General features: G+C 39.4%; 1 protein-coding gene across 1 annotated transcript in view; it reads right to left on the bottom strand.

Annotated features, from left to right (window-relative positions):
- The window catches only part of LOC139726875 (transient receptor potential cation channel subfamily A member 1-like), a 31,450-nt gene extending 21,366 nt beyond the window's left edge, over nucleotides 1-10,084 (bottom strand). Inside the window, exons 1-3 of the mRNA XM_071637869.1 lie at nucleotides 9,839-10,084; nucleotides 322-354; nucleotides 1-87 (exon numbers count right to left, since the gene is read on the bottom strand). The exon at nucleotides 1-87 is cut by the window's left edge and continues 130 nt beyond it. Coding sequence (XP_071493970.1) covers nucleotides 1-87; nucleotides 322-354; nucleotides 9,839-10,084 — 366 coding nt within the window. The remainder of the gene's footprint in view (nucleotides 88-321; nucleotides 355-9,838) is intronic.
- Between the last annotated feature and the right edge of the window lie 5,439 nt (nucleotides 10,085-15,523).

Genomic DNA, 15,523 nt, shown 5'->3' with positions numbered 1-15,523 from the left:
CAGCATCTTCGCCAGCTCTTTGAACTCCCCCGCCTTCACCGCCCGCGACACTCTCTCCAGGTTCGTCGAGTGGAAGTTCGGCAAGCCCTGTTATCGCAGGTAAAAATGAGAGAGGAAGCGGTGGAGGAAAATGAATAAGTGCATGAGGGAGAGTGAGGCGAGGGTCTTAAATAAAGAAAATAATGGTACTGCGATGTTGTGGGCAGCTGACGAGAAGGTCCTTGAGGTGGATAACATAGTTCTCGTAAGGTCTCAAAATTTCATCTTCCATCACTTGGAATTTATTTCCAATACATAGAAACGGTATACCAAGAAACTTACCTGGCTGACGTGATTCGTCAGGAAGATGAGTTGCTTTGGAGTGTTTTGAGAGCAAAAGTGTAGAATAAGAATTTCGGTCGTAGTATGTTATTCTTATTTTTTTTTCTTTCAAGAGATTCTTCTGTTGACAAATCAACAAAATACGATCGAGGTTTTGCAACGGAGATAATCCTTTAAGGATTAATGTAAGTCAGTCATTTTGGACGTTTTCTGATTAGCAAAGTATCGAATTCTTTGCCTATATAGCTCTTTTTAGGTCTAAGTGTCTCCGTACAACAGACCAGTCCTGGTCCTGCTTATTGCGTAGCTTGTAAAAGAAGTGCTAATGTATGTTTGGTGTCTACTGAGAACGTAGTTTCTTTGAGAAACCAAAAAAACAAACAAACAAACAAACACACACACACACACACACACACACACAATCTCGGAGTTAGAAGAGAAAGAAAGAAATAACTTGGCAGCTGCACGACGGGCGGGGTGACGGGAACCCTGTCTGAACTTCGTAAAAAGCGAGTCCGATCCAGGACTTTAAGGAGTCGTCAAGGATGACAGATACTGCTCTCCGCCATTGTGGCATTCTACCTTTCGAACCATGTACGACAATGTTCTACGAAGGGGACTGTACTAAACGAAAGAAGAGCCCACCGCATTTATAATGATTATACAGCGTCACTTCTCGTCAAGCCAACATGCACTTAGTCAAACCGTACGAATTAAAATGAGCTCTGCAACAAGTTGATGTCTTAGCTGTTTCACCCTGAATCTACAGCAGTCTCGGGACGGTTTAATCCGCTTTAACTGCTTTAACTTTATCTGAATGAAAATGCTCTATTTGCATTTCTTTGAACTTTTCCCTCTTGTTTACGTGTGCTTTGTGGTTGAATTTGTTCTTTATTTGCGGCTATACTGGCCATGTTACTGATATTTCCAGGGATGCAATGACTTGAATAGCCACACCAACGACAATTTACGCAATTTTGCAGTATGAATTGACTTTTAAGTCGACATAAGTTAATTTGTCAATTTCTTTGTCGCGTTATTTTCTTTCCCACAGTGGCCTAGTCCTGAAGACGCATTTGCAAATTCTGGGAATTGTAATTGAATTGAAAAGAAAAAAAATGACCCCGGGGCAAAAAAAAAACCACAAAGGAGGTTTTTGGAAAATTCGGCATTATGACAAAAAGGGTAGATAGAATACTGACATGACTGCAAACATTCACACGCCCAAAATCAGGGACGATCCGCGGAGCATTCAGGCTGATTCGAGTGTGTTAGGCCCTACATGCATTTGAATGGTTGACATATACTCTACAAATGATTGATGCACAGGACAGAGTGGATCGGTGAGAATTGGATGCACGAGTTAACTTTTGAACTTTATAAACTCACGAGTGCAGCGAGTGGATTTAGACTTTTTCCAAAGTTAACGTGAACATTCAATTCTCGCCAATATGCGAATTAGGCCTGTGCATCATAAAATGTCTTATAAGATAGGCCAGTACATTCATAAAGTTCTACGTTTTTCCCCATCATGCGTGCGGTACACCTACAACACAATACAAGCCTTAAACCGGGCGTCTGGATTTTACCGGACACATGACCATGTGTTCGGATTTTATTGGATGAATATGGCTCAGTGTGGATCAGTAAAATTTAATGCATGATGATTGATCAATCAGATTGCAGATATTCTGAAGCCCATTTTATAATAATTCCTAAACCATGGAGACTTTCATCTTCTCGTTTCAGGAGAGATACGGAGTTTGTGCACTATAAGGTTCACCTTCCTTTAACCTACGTATGGCTTATATTGGCACCGAGAAAACTCCATAGCGTCATACTGACAGTCCAAAGTCCCCGGCACTAAAAGGATTTAAAAAAAAAAACACCTTCAATCATATTCTTTCCACCTTTACCGTGCCTACCACGACCCAATGAAAAAATGGCAAGAAAGATCTGGAGAAGATACATTACTAACACTTCCGTGTTTTTAAGTATTGTGCTCAACAGTACTGCCTAAAAATTTAGTCTCTTTGTTGTCGTCAATCTCTTAAAATACTGCAAAGGTCATGCACCATTCTTTCATGTTTGATGTTGTGTATCGAAAAGCCTCTTGGTAACTGACACATGCAAGGTAAGCACTATAAATACGCGTCAATTGGTGCACCCTTGCCTTGTATTGTCTGCACGTTTGGCTCGACTGAGATGTTGCGAAACATGTCTGAAACACGTTTTGGTCATCGGTTTAGAACTCGTGCGCAATCATGCCCGTATGCTAAATCCCGCGGAGATAATGATGCCTATGAGACCGGGGCCATGCAGCCTATTCAAGAAGACATAACCCTCTTCACCGAGCAGTAGACGATGCAATTGCATTTTCTGTCCTATATGTCTATCTGCCTGTGCCCCTCTTTTTCTCTCTTGTTCCCTACCTATACCCGTCTGTCTTTCTTTCTATAACCATTGATAATCGGATGTAGCAGTCTCAGACATTGACTGCTCACGTTTTAATCTGCGGAGGGGCCGATACCTTTAGATGGCCGCTCGTTCACACGGTGTACTCGCCTCCTCAATAACCAACATGAATGTTGATTTCTTTCACTGTTGCTATATTCTGCAGGAACGGACAGTCAAAACTAAAATACCCATGCTTGAGTAAATCATCGCATAGGTAATTGGTCGAATACTATGAAATCATATGGGATTATTTTGAGTCCATGGTAAGTGCGCGATGATCACGAATGTCACGTGACTGTAACCTCATCAACGTGGAAACAGACCTGTATTCTCTTCCACTGTACCATGGCTATTACTACTATTATTATGATTACTACTACTACTGCCACCGCCACTAGTACTACTACCACTACTATACTACTTGGGCCTACTACTACTACCACTACTACTATTACTACTGCTACTTCCACTACTATATGCTACTACTACTACTACCACTCACTACCTACTACCACTCACCCCTACTACCACTCACCACCTATTGCCCACTACTATACTACTACTACTACTATATCACCACCACCGTCACCAAAAGCACCCTTACCACAACCGTACACAACTGCACAGACAGTGATATATTACTAGTCTTTATACCCATCAGGGTAGGTCCTATTTGCTCTTCACAATTATAGCTGTTCGTTTAAAGGAACCCTGTCATGATTATCATCAGCAAATATAGTTACCAATTTTTACCCTTATGATAGGTCAACAGATACTTTTGGGGTAAAACACCTCGTTCAAAGCCATGGACATTCGCATCGGGCGGGATTCGAACTCGGTCCCTCCGATTTGAGAGCCCAAGGCAGTCTCACCTATAGGTGATTATGTGCTTTTATGGGCACATTAGACGTCACCATATTTCAGCTCCTGTGCATTCAATGAAGCACTTTTTCATATGCCACTTTAAAGAATACACACAGTGTCCTTGTGAAATGTCATCTGCATGCAAATGCAATTTTAAAGAGGAAAAGGAAGATTCGCTCATGAGATCATATACTTGGAGATGAATGAAAGGGCAAGGAGCAATTATATATGAAGCCAAATGCAGGCGAGATAAAACTCCCTTAAAACGCCACGCTCTTAGGTGGGCAATCAATGCAGTAGACTGCAACTAAATCCGGATTTAGGGCCACAATCATAATCACTGTTGCGGATTAAGTCGTGAATGTATCACAGTCAAGAGACAGAAAGCGTCATTGAAATAGAGCGTATAGCCACTTGGTCTTCGTGCAAGAAGCCTGTGTGAGAACATTGTATAATCGTCCGTGTCGTTGAACGAATATCGATTTCCAGCCACCCGCTCGGTTTCTACATAATGGGTCACCATTTCAATAATGTCCTGTGTTCTTCGAGCTGACCCGGCGCGGCGCCTTAAAAAGCCGCTATTCTGCGCTACGAAAGATGTATGATACTAGATTCCCGGTAGGCCTGGGGTACACGGAGTGCTCGTCAAAGCATCGTCCAGGACCTGGACTATGATTAGTATAGTCATCAAGTAGGATTTTGTGAGCATCTACTTTCCTATTAGAGGAGGAAAACTAGCTGGAAGCCCCCCCCCCCCCATTGCATAATATTATTTCGTCACCTCACAGCAATCCTGTTACGCTGCACTTCCGATGTAACGAACACGTTTAAAAAGAATACTGTCATAACGAATAAAAAAAAAGTCCCCGAAACATCATCTATATATCTTTTTATATATACTTTACTGTTCGGCTATAACGAAGTTTCGATATAAGGAAAAAAAAAACATGCCGATCCCGAGGACTTCGTTATAACGGGAGTCGCCTATAATATGCCAAGGTCGTTGTGTGTCTGAGATATGATTATCCGTAGAATTACATGCAGACAGAAGAAAAAAAAGAAAGAGTAGGGGGATCATGATGGGAGCGAGACACGACAGCATTGCAGCTGGATTTATCATCAATTCAACATGAGAAGAAAACTCTATCAACTATAAACCATGGATTCTTGCCAGTTGGTAGCATTCGTCTGCCAACGACCACTATACCTACTCTAACGGTGGCATTATAATGGCAACACGTTATTGCAAACATATTGGGCTAGAAGACTGGTCTCCAGTGACTAATTTGAGAGTCACTGAGAAGACTGGTCACCAGTGACTAATTTGAATGTCACTGAGAAGACTGGTCACCAGTGACTAATTTGAATGTCACTGAGAAGACTGGTCACCAGTGACTCATTTGAGAGTCACTGAGAAGACAGATCACCAGTGATATATGAGAGTCGCTGAGATCGATACTGAAGCGTTATTATTGTGTAAGAATGTCACACAAAATCATTTTTTACTCGATGCCATAAATGTGTATGACAGCAACCAACTTTACTCTAGGTATGAGGTACAGCTCTCTAGTTAATAACGGACGTACGGCTCCGTAAGTTCATCAACATCTCTATTGCCTTTCCAGATAACATTGTGGTAATCATGCGAATTTTGTAACCATTTATATCTGACATGAGGTGAACGCGGGCATTTTAGGGTTAAAGGGACATTCCAGACGATTTTCATAATTTCACATCATGTAGTACATAAATCGACAACTCCCTGTATAGATTTGTGGAATTTATTGTGGTTCTTGAGCAGAGAAACAATACTTTGAAAAACCTTAAACAAATTACACTGAACAAGGATGATGACATAGAAGGTTCACATATTTCAGAAATGATAGCAGTGTAATTCCATAACAATACCGCTTGCCTACGAGTTCACCTGTCTATAATCTATGCATGCCTTATTCTTTTGTTCTGCTTCCTTGAGCCCCAACTCGTGCATTCTTATGGTGACTCTACCATGTCATCATCCTTGTTCATTGCAATTTGTTCTATTTTTTGAAAATATTCTTATTCTTCATCCCAATTATCACAAATTCTGAAACTCTGTTCTCAGTATAACTAATTCATAGTTGTACAAATGTAAAAATCTGAGAATCACGCGGAGGTCTCCTTTAATCTCCGAATTCTATGCCAAGGATGGTATCCAACCAAGATTTCTCATTAAGGTTATGTCGAGTCCTAAACACTCTGTCGAGTACCTGAAACTTCAAGAGTCTTCCAGAGTTAAACAACTGTCAGACCACCAAGTTTAACTGATAAGTCGTTGTAACTTGGCTTCATACTGTCACAGGATGTTAATTTTTTAAACTTTTGATCTTGAGAGGGGAAAAGCATGGGTCAATTGGCCGAATACGCGAATTATTTCGCATCAACATGATCAATGCAAACAATTCGAGCTATGATGAGCTGTACGTAACACACCTCATGTCTGTATAGTCCCTGCAGCGACAGGGCTGCACAGACGTGGAAACCACACACGGAGAAACGGATACACTAGCACACACACACACACACACACACACACACACACACAGGCATCAGGGGCGATTCTTATAATAGGGAACAAAAAAAGAAGAAGGCAATAAACTGTACAAAGATGGACTGAAAGTGTCCAACCCCATTGATACTTTTCATCTCATTCTCTATAATTCGCTGGAAACTTTTGAAGCGTTCTAATCTGTTGAATATCCAGTCATGACATTACGATAACAAGAAGCAGAAGCGAAGCTGTTGTAGACTTATCGCGCCCTTCATCCGGGAAAGACTACAATCTTCTTACAGCATGATGATGGGTAAACTTCTGAAGACTTACGGTCATATAGGAAAGGATTGTAGTGTTGCTGCTTTAATGGTGACGAGGGTACTGCGAACAGGCCTGCGTCGAGGAATAAAAGCAGGTATTCTGTAGCACTTTTGTTCAAGTAGCGTGGCATGGCTTTGATTGTGTCCTTCAATGGAATGGAGAGATCTGGGAAGCATATAACGCCCACGCGTGATTTGCATCAATGATCCTTGGAGGTAAATATCCAGTTTGTTCGTTTGTGTTCAGGAAAAACTGCAAAAAAGCAGCGAAAAGAGTTAAGAAAAAGTTTTGAAGATCATTAGGAAATAGCCTTCTCCAGTAAGAAATCTAAGAAACACATGATCCACACACAACACACAAGTCGACAATCTGTCTGTCCGTCTGTCCCCCTCTTTTTTCCTCCTTTGGTCGAATTAAGTATTCCTGCGGTACGTTGTGATTGGACACAGAAAACACCTTCAAAAGTGTAGAGCCCACACTGAAGTCTACACGTTCACTGAGACAAAAGATTGAATACCAACAGATTTTGAATAGAATTCAGCATTATTGTGGCTTTCAGTGGCTTTGCATCTAAGCAAGACGAAACAGGTTCGCATGGTAAAACTCAAACTCAGGTCGAGGTGCTCTACAATCCTTTTATCCCGGCGCTCGATATCATGGGGGCCACGATGTGGCAAAGTGGATAAAACTCCTGACATTCAAACCGAGGACCCGAGTTTGAATCCAGTCCAATACTGACGTCTTTTCATAAGACGTTTTACCCAAATTATATCTTCGACTTTCTCAAATTACCAGTACTATACCACCAAACGGAAATATATCACAAGTAATCTAAGATACAAGACACTTGAATTCTGGCTTTCTAGCATTTTTGAATTTTGTACTTCTCTCTCTGATCACACACAAGACATGCATGAAAGCGATAATGTTTGACCTCATCGGAAAAAAAGAATGTGAGTCAGACAATTTTAATCATCAAGATTCACTTCCAGTGAAAAACAGATTAGAAAATGACAAAACAAAGAGAAAATAAAGTGTTTTCACGATCTGACTTACACCCTCTGTGGCAATTAAAGTAAGAGCTTGCACGTAACTTAATATCCTTTAACTCCTTGGTTCGGGTACCCACTACTGAGCCTCTTACAAAAAAACTATAAAACGGTATTCATAATATAGATATCGGAATTATACGCTCTGCATGCATCACTGAGGTAGCGAAATCGTTGTCTTTCGTCACTGTTGTGAACATGCTTGATAATGATGAATGAAAGATAGGGATGCTCCCTATGGAACAATCATAGTGTTACCACATAATAGTTAAAACACACAGTCGGACAGGAACAGCGCACTGTGCTCACAGCACTGTGTGAACTCTGTGAATATGGCAGGTGTGGCAAATATGTGTTTTTATCACACCGTGACGTTTCCTGCTCACCATCCACACTGAGTTAAAAAACACGCTTGTGTAAGCACTGTGAATTTGGAACGTGTAACAGTGATAAACCTGTCTTCTTACCACAATGACAAAACCATACTAGTATAATGCCATTCAAGCATACTCATTATTTACCGCACGATTTTCACAGAGTTAACGCAGTGTTATGAGCACAGTGTGTTGCCACAGTGTGTTTGAACCCTGTGGTAACACTATGTACTGTTCCATAAGGGATGGGTGGGGGAACTCCCGTTTAGATTAGAAGTAGGGAGCGCAAATGAATGACGGAAACATCTGAATTGTCTCCCAGTTATATTTCCATGCAGTGTCGATATTGGTAGATACTTCCAGATGGGATAGCAGAAGAAATTTCTGTTCGAAATTTCACTACCACTATAATGCTAGCAGCATTCAAATATCTAGTGGAAATCGGAATTAACTGTCTTTCTCTAAAGCATATGACAAGACGGTTTGCAAGCTAGTCGTGTTGTGATATACTGCATGGGCTAATACCCTGCATCTTCTTCTTCTGAATAAGTAGGCCTACAGTTCCCCATTTGATGTATTTTCGTGCCGTAATGGAAATAACGATACTTTACGATAGACTAAGCTCATCAATACAACAATGTCAACGTCAAAGGCAAGCCCTATATCATCTCCAAAACTGCATTCACATGTAGGTATACCTCTTAATAAGGATGGGGGTAAGGGAATGAGACTGATGATAAACACACAAGACTGAGGTACTTTGAAAATTTTTGTCAGGGATGTGTAAGGATGGCAAATTTCGGAACAATTTCAATGCCGTGCGGAGACCACAGTCTGAGATGAGGGAAAAACAACAATATGCCATCAGAAAAGATTCCTTTTCACTCGAACTCGTCTGCCCTTAATCCTTGGATTAGACTTTCCAAAGAATCTGGCGAGCTTAATTGCGGGACGCACGTATAGGTGGATTAAAGTCTGAGTTAACGACCCCATTTGAAGCAGACTGCATCGTTTCAAAAGGGAAAGTCATAGAACCTTTGGGTATATCATACATCAAAGGTCTCGCGAAGATCGATTCTTGGTAGATGATAACTATAGGAACACAAAAATGTTCTATACATTTCTTGAAGAGGTGAAAACGTACGAGATAGAGAATGACGCTCGACAGAAATTTTTAGAGGCAACAAAGTAAACAATGACAGTATCATTTCATGAACTGTTTGTTGAGTGGTGATGGTTAATCAAGAGGAAGAAGGTTGTTACATTAGTTAAGTGTTTTAATCAGAAAACCCGGGAAGTGGCCGTAGCAACAAAAGAGATATACGAGAGAAAAGACACGAGGTTGGGGTAGGATTTTGAAAAGTAGTAGCAGGAGAAAGGGAAGCCGAAATTTAGAGTCCTTAAAGCGAACGAAGCAAACGAATAACTGGCTAAGTTAAGATGAGGAAATGATAGAAAAGCAATCACAAAAAGACAAAAAATGAAGAGAAGCAAATGAATATCAATAAAAAAGTGACGGAGAAGACGAAGAAGAGATGTTTTAGATGACAAATAAGACGATGAAGTAGAAGCAGAGCAGAAAAGACAGGACGAAAATGAAGAGGGAGAAAAAGCAGAAAAGTAAATTGAGGCGAGAAGAGAAAAGGAAGAAAAATAGAAGAAAGACAGTAAAGCGATAAAGAAAATCACGAAGAAGGGAAAAGACGAAAAAGCTTGTGGAAGCGAGGAAGAAGAAGATGATGAAGAAGAAGGAAAGAAGGAAGGAAGGAAGGAAAAAACAGCGGAAAGGAAACCATCCCTATATGTTCTAACTTCAAAACAATTTGTTGGCTAAGACCCAAAGAATAAGGCAAAGACATGAAAAGGAAGAAGAATTCATTTGATGAAAGTGACTAAACAATGAGTGATCAACTGCCTACCGAGGATCTCGTCTCGAACGACGAGAAGGACGTCACGGACCCGAAGATCTGACTGGCAGCAGGGGGAAGGTGGTCCACCTCCCTGATGGGGGTAGTCTCCGGTAACATCGTGCTCTGTGCTGGAGGCAGCGTGCTGGACGACCCCGGGTGCTGCACATTCGACATCTCCACTTCTTTGCTGCTCTTCTTCCCTGCCAGTCGCATGTCCGACAGCGTCATCAGCGAACGAGCCGCCTTCAACGCCATGTTTCCCCGCCAATGACCAGAGACACAGCTCCAACACCTCACAGCGACGATAGCTTGTAGTTAAGTGCCCTTTAAGTTCGCCTAGAGTGTGGTTCAAACTCACAGATTCAGCCAAGTCGACGAAGCGTACGACTGAATAGACTTGTGGCTCTCCTACCTAAAGTAGTTTGCATCGTCAGGGATAACAATGGCATAAGTTTTGTCTGCATAATCAGCGAGCGAAACGGCGAGGAGAATTGTGCGTGTGACAATAATATTCATGTTTCAGTGTTTCCTTAAAAAAGAATCCACAAAACAAATAAACCCATGCATGCCTTGAATAAAAACAAATGTTAATACAAAACATTATATTCTATTTACAGTAGTCAGTATCCATCGCTTCGATGTATCCTGTTATATCACCACCCTGTTTACAAAAACAGGGGGTGGTTGTTTTTTAGCAGATTACCTGAAACCAGGGTCCCGTTTCATAAAACTTATTATCAGTGACAACTGCCACATTTTTTGTCACAATTTTGCTCTTAGCCAATCAGATGCAATGATTTCAGTAGCTTAGATGTATAACAACTATCACAACTTGTCACTGATAACAAGTTTTTATGAAATGGGGCCCAGGACTTACTACTTTATTTCAGAAACATCTCAGAACGTGGCATGGGCACCATATGCATTTTTTCCCTCTACGGTCCACTAAAATCTCAGAACATGGTTTTGCACACATTTTTCACAATTACCGCAACAGTCCACTAAAGATAAACAGTTTATCACTTGTTTACAAGTTATGCTTGTTTGGTCAATTGTTGCTGTTGTTGGTTTTTCTTACGGTGAACTACACAGAGTAAACATTTTAAGTGAAATCAAAGGGTGTAAGAAGAGTGAGTTAATTTGTCGTCACTAAACTGACCGATACTTCCTTCCATGAAATGTCACACATACATAACATAACATAACATAACATAACATAACATAACATAACATAACATAACATAACATAACATAACATAACATAACATAACATATCATAACCTAACATAACATAACATAACATATAATGACATAACATAACATATTATAAGATGATATAACATGACATGATATAACACAACACAACACAACGCAGCACAACTTAACATAATATTAGGTAATATAATTACGGTATTATAACATGACTTTGTCTACATAATACATAATCATACTGCTGTATGGGTGCCTATGGTCCACTAAACATCATACATTTTTCATCTTTTTAAAATTCCTTTTTCAAAATCTTGTGTCGTCAGTACATATCAGTGCTTATTCAAAAATGTACCTATACTTTCAGCGATGCTGTTGAAAGCGTACGAGTAGATAAATATTGATTATCGAAAGTCGTCTAACAAAAGTTCAAGTCAGCATGAGAAGAGTTGTGTGCATAATTAGTTATGAATTTCAAGTCATAAATATGTTTGCTGACATTATAGACCGTAGGATCGAATCTCATGTATTGCATAAACAAATCAAAATATCACAGACCAACTACGACAAAATATGTGCCAACCAAATTTTTTGTCACGGTTTCAGAATGTTGAATAAAGTTCAGTCGCGCTTTTTTTTTTTTTATAGGAAACCGCTTGAGCATGACGTGACAATGCTTTTGTTCAGGCTCTTCCAAGGTTAAATAAATAAGTTACGTGTTCAGCATTTTTGTTTTGACTGAAGTTGTAATGACAATAAAAAGAAATAAAACTATCAGCGGTATATTTGCCCCAAAAAAGAAGAAATAAAGGAACGTCTAATCGTGAAGACATTTCGCTTATTAGTAACAACGATAATAATTATAACCAACACTCATATAGCGCTTAATACTGGCGTTTCTATATAAGCGCATTATAGAATAAAATACAGCATATCGTTACTAATAATATACATATATAACAACAACAACAGCAGCAGCAACAACAACAACAAAATTAGGACTGAGTAAATAGATAAGTTTTAAGCAATGGTTTAAACTCATCCACACTTCAAGCATTTCAAATATGAGGAGGGAGTTTGTTCGACAGAGATAAAGAAATATCAGAAGAAGCACTGTCACCATAACGGGTACAGGTGCAGTTACCATGTGATAGTTGCAGAGTGGAGAAAGAACAGAGAGAACGATTTGAAGTGGAGGAGCGTAGAGAAATCAAGTCTTTGAGATAAGATTTGGCAAGATTATTACATATCTTATAAACAATGGAGAAGGATTATAAAGATGATACGTTCATGACGTTGATGTATGGGGAGCGAGTGGAAGGAGGGAGGGGTTGGAGAACTGGAGTAATGTAGTAAGTGAAGTAATTGTATTCTCTTATGATGCTGGTAATTCTTAACCCTGTGATATTACTGTTTTGGTTACAAACTTTCTTTCTACCACATATGGTTAAATCATATGTCTCATATCATATCATGTCATATCATGTCTGGCTGTCACTGAAAATAATGTCACTTTCTTCGTGTACTTACATACTGCAGATTATTCACGTAGTGTGATCTTAAAGGGATGGTACAGTATTGGTGGAGATGAGAATTGGGCTTTTAACTTTTTGGGAGATACCAAGAAAACACTTATGATACAGTACAGAACATACCATTTTAAGAGGAATTCAAAGTTTATTTGATGAAAATTGGGTGTGGAATGACTGAAACATCAAAAAACAAAGTAAAACAAAGTGATCGTAATAAAGTGTGGGTCCCACACTTTATTAGAATCGCTCTTTTTTTGATATCTCAGCCATTTCAAAACCAATTTTCATCAAATAAATATTGAATTCCTCATAGAATTACATGCTCTTTCATATTTCATAAGAGATTTCTCATTATCTCACCAAAAATGTTAGAAACCTGAAATTAGGACTCAACCAAAACTGTATGATCCCTTTAAGGTCTGGTCTATAGACAGATCGTTAACTTAGTTGCAAAAAAAAAAATATATTCTGTTGTTGATTATGCGATGCGCGCCTGGGGTGGGATGGGGTGGGGTGGGGGTAATTCGATACAATATCACTTCTATCGGCAATCAGCAAAAACTGAGAATACTATGCTTTCTTACAAAATCTTACACATTGCATCTTAAAAATACGGTCACACCACCAAACCTGGTGTTAGAGTCATCGTCATTGTCAGATTTTAGTCCTTGCAAAGTATTCTTCATGCCCCTCGCTTCTCTCTCTTCAACGTCCCTGCTTCTATTACGCGGGCGCGGGAGTACACGGCGTCTTTTTTTTTTCAGAGAGCTCCAAGTAGCGACATGCACGCCTCTCACAATTCTTGATCGACTTGACTGAACCGCAATTTTGTTTTTCTTCTTTTTTTTATGCCAGTGTGAATGGACAACAATTCCTGTTCTGCATTAATCCCCAAACCCTTTGTCCCGGGGGACAACCCCGCGTATAAATGTGATTAATCCTTCAGTCCTTTAGTCAAACTCTCTTCAAAGTCTTTAGATCAGCAGACAATACAGGTTCGGACCAGGGAGGTGAGGCGACTCAGGAATCCTGGGTTCGGACAGATGTAAAGTCAGACACTATACAAGTCTAATGTGCATCACGCACCTGCGTATTTTACTCCCCTTGGTTCTTCCTTGCACGACGTCTTTATGATTACCTTTGTGGGAACTTATCTGAAGAATTAAGTGTTCAGTTATACCTTACCACTCGTCTCCTCTTAACCACATTCTGTACCTCAATCATACAATATCCGCTATCTATTTGGTTTGTGTATTCGTTCGAATATTATGAGCGAATTGGCTGAGGATTTAAGTTCAGTCATCCGTTCATTAATTATTATCTTTTGGGCAAACAAACAAGCACATCATACGAGCACACACATGTACAAGGTACAATAGTGTGAGAGGGAAAGAGTCATGTTTAATGTCAAGTTCATGAGTTAGCAACAAACACCTACCTTTGCCTTTGATTTGATCTTGACGTTCATCTGTCCCATTCAAACTCTACATGATTAATTCAACTCAAATGAATTCCACAAATCCTTTTTAAACTTTATAGATTCTGACGTCATGATGAATGGATACATTAACAGTGTAATATCAAGATGAAATCAATAAAAATGGAAAACCTTCTAAGCTTTTACGGTACCAGTCACTACCATAGTATAGTATAAAAGTCTGTCACGTATTTGTACCCTGCCAAATCTTGATGTTTGCGATTTAACATGTTCGAAATGCTCTGGGGAATATAATCTTGCTATTTGTTACGAGTGTATAGATTTAGATATATTATGAACATTGATGAAAAGGGTTTAGCCCTGTATATTGACCTGCCTTTTATTATCTCAGTAGGATAGCTGTATCAAGCATCCAAGGAAAGGAAACACAGACGTTGATGCGCATGGCTAGTATTTCTGGGTATTTTCTCCGCGTTTTGAGTCAAAGGTCTATAGGTTAGATCATCACCGAAAGGTATTTTTCTACTTTTTCATCACCAGCGTTACTGAAGAGGGAATATATTAAGAAGGAGTTATTTCAAAATTAGTAAATCACGCGATTATCTCATGACCAAATAAGTTTTACTTTTAGCGAGGAATGTGGCATAATGTTGACAGAGTGTGAAATTTTCGCAATGACAGCGAGGAAGAACATGAACTGTTGTCTGAAGTTACGCCCAGGAATGTATGATCCATTTGAAAACAGACTTGCAACGAAACAAACAACAGAACAGCCACAGGTTGCAAGAAATAGTCAATATCAATTTCATACGGACAATCATGATTTACCATCAGTTTACCATCGATTAAAACAGACCATGGCGGAGAGAAACGCATGAATACGGCAAGTATATTCTGTGTATACACCTTTATTTTATTTCGAATCTAACTGTCTTACAGTCCTTATTGGGTGAAGAATCGAAAACATCATGGATGCAATTAATTTACTGATAACCATTGAAAGACTTGTTACATCGAGATTTACTCTAAAAGCTTCTTATTTGTTTTACTGCTAAACCCGACACTGCGACACATTCACGTTTGACAACACTCTTAGTTATTTCGTACATGAATACATGAAGTTCATATCTCCGTAAGTCCTTGAAGGGGTAGTATAGTCAATGATAGTTTTGGTTGAAATGTAGATCAGGTTTTAACTCTTTGTGAAATAATTGAAAACCATTTATAGAACCATTAAAGAGCATAAAAATCCAGGAAGTTTGCAAAGTTTATTTGATGTAAATCGGTTTTAAAATGGGTTAGACATTTGAAAACAAAGTGGTTCTAATATAAAGTGGGACCCACCTTTTAATATAGACCATTTTGTTTTGCTTTGCGTTTCATCAAAGTTAATAAACTTTGTATTCCACTTAGAATTGTGTACCCTTTCATATTTCATGTATAAGTTTCTAATTATCTCACAAAGACTTAAAACATGAATTCCCATTTAAACCAAAACTATATCATCCCTTTGAA

This window comes from Diadema antillarum, unplaced genomic scaffold (genome assembly GCF_040938485.1).
Source record: "Diadema antillarum isolate AM-2024a unplaced genomic scaffold, OU_Dant_1.0 seq00000103_RagTag, whole genome shotgun sequence".
In the NCBI taxonomy this organism is placed as follows: domain Eukaryota; kingdom Metazoa; phylum Echinodermata; class Echinoidea; order Diadematoida; family Diadematidae; genus Diadema; species Diadema antillarum.
Note: the sequence above shows the minus strand (reverse complement) of the source record. Positions and strands in the feature narration are given on the sequence as shown.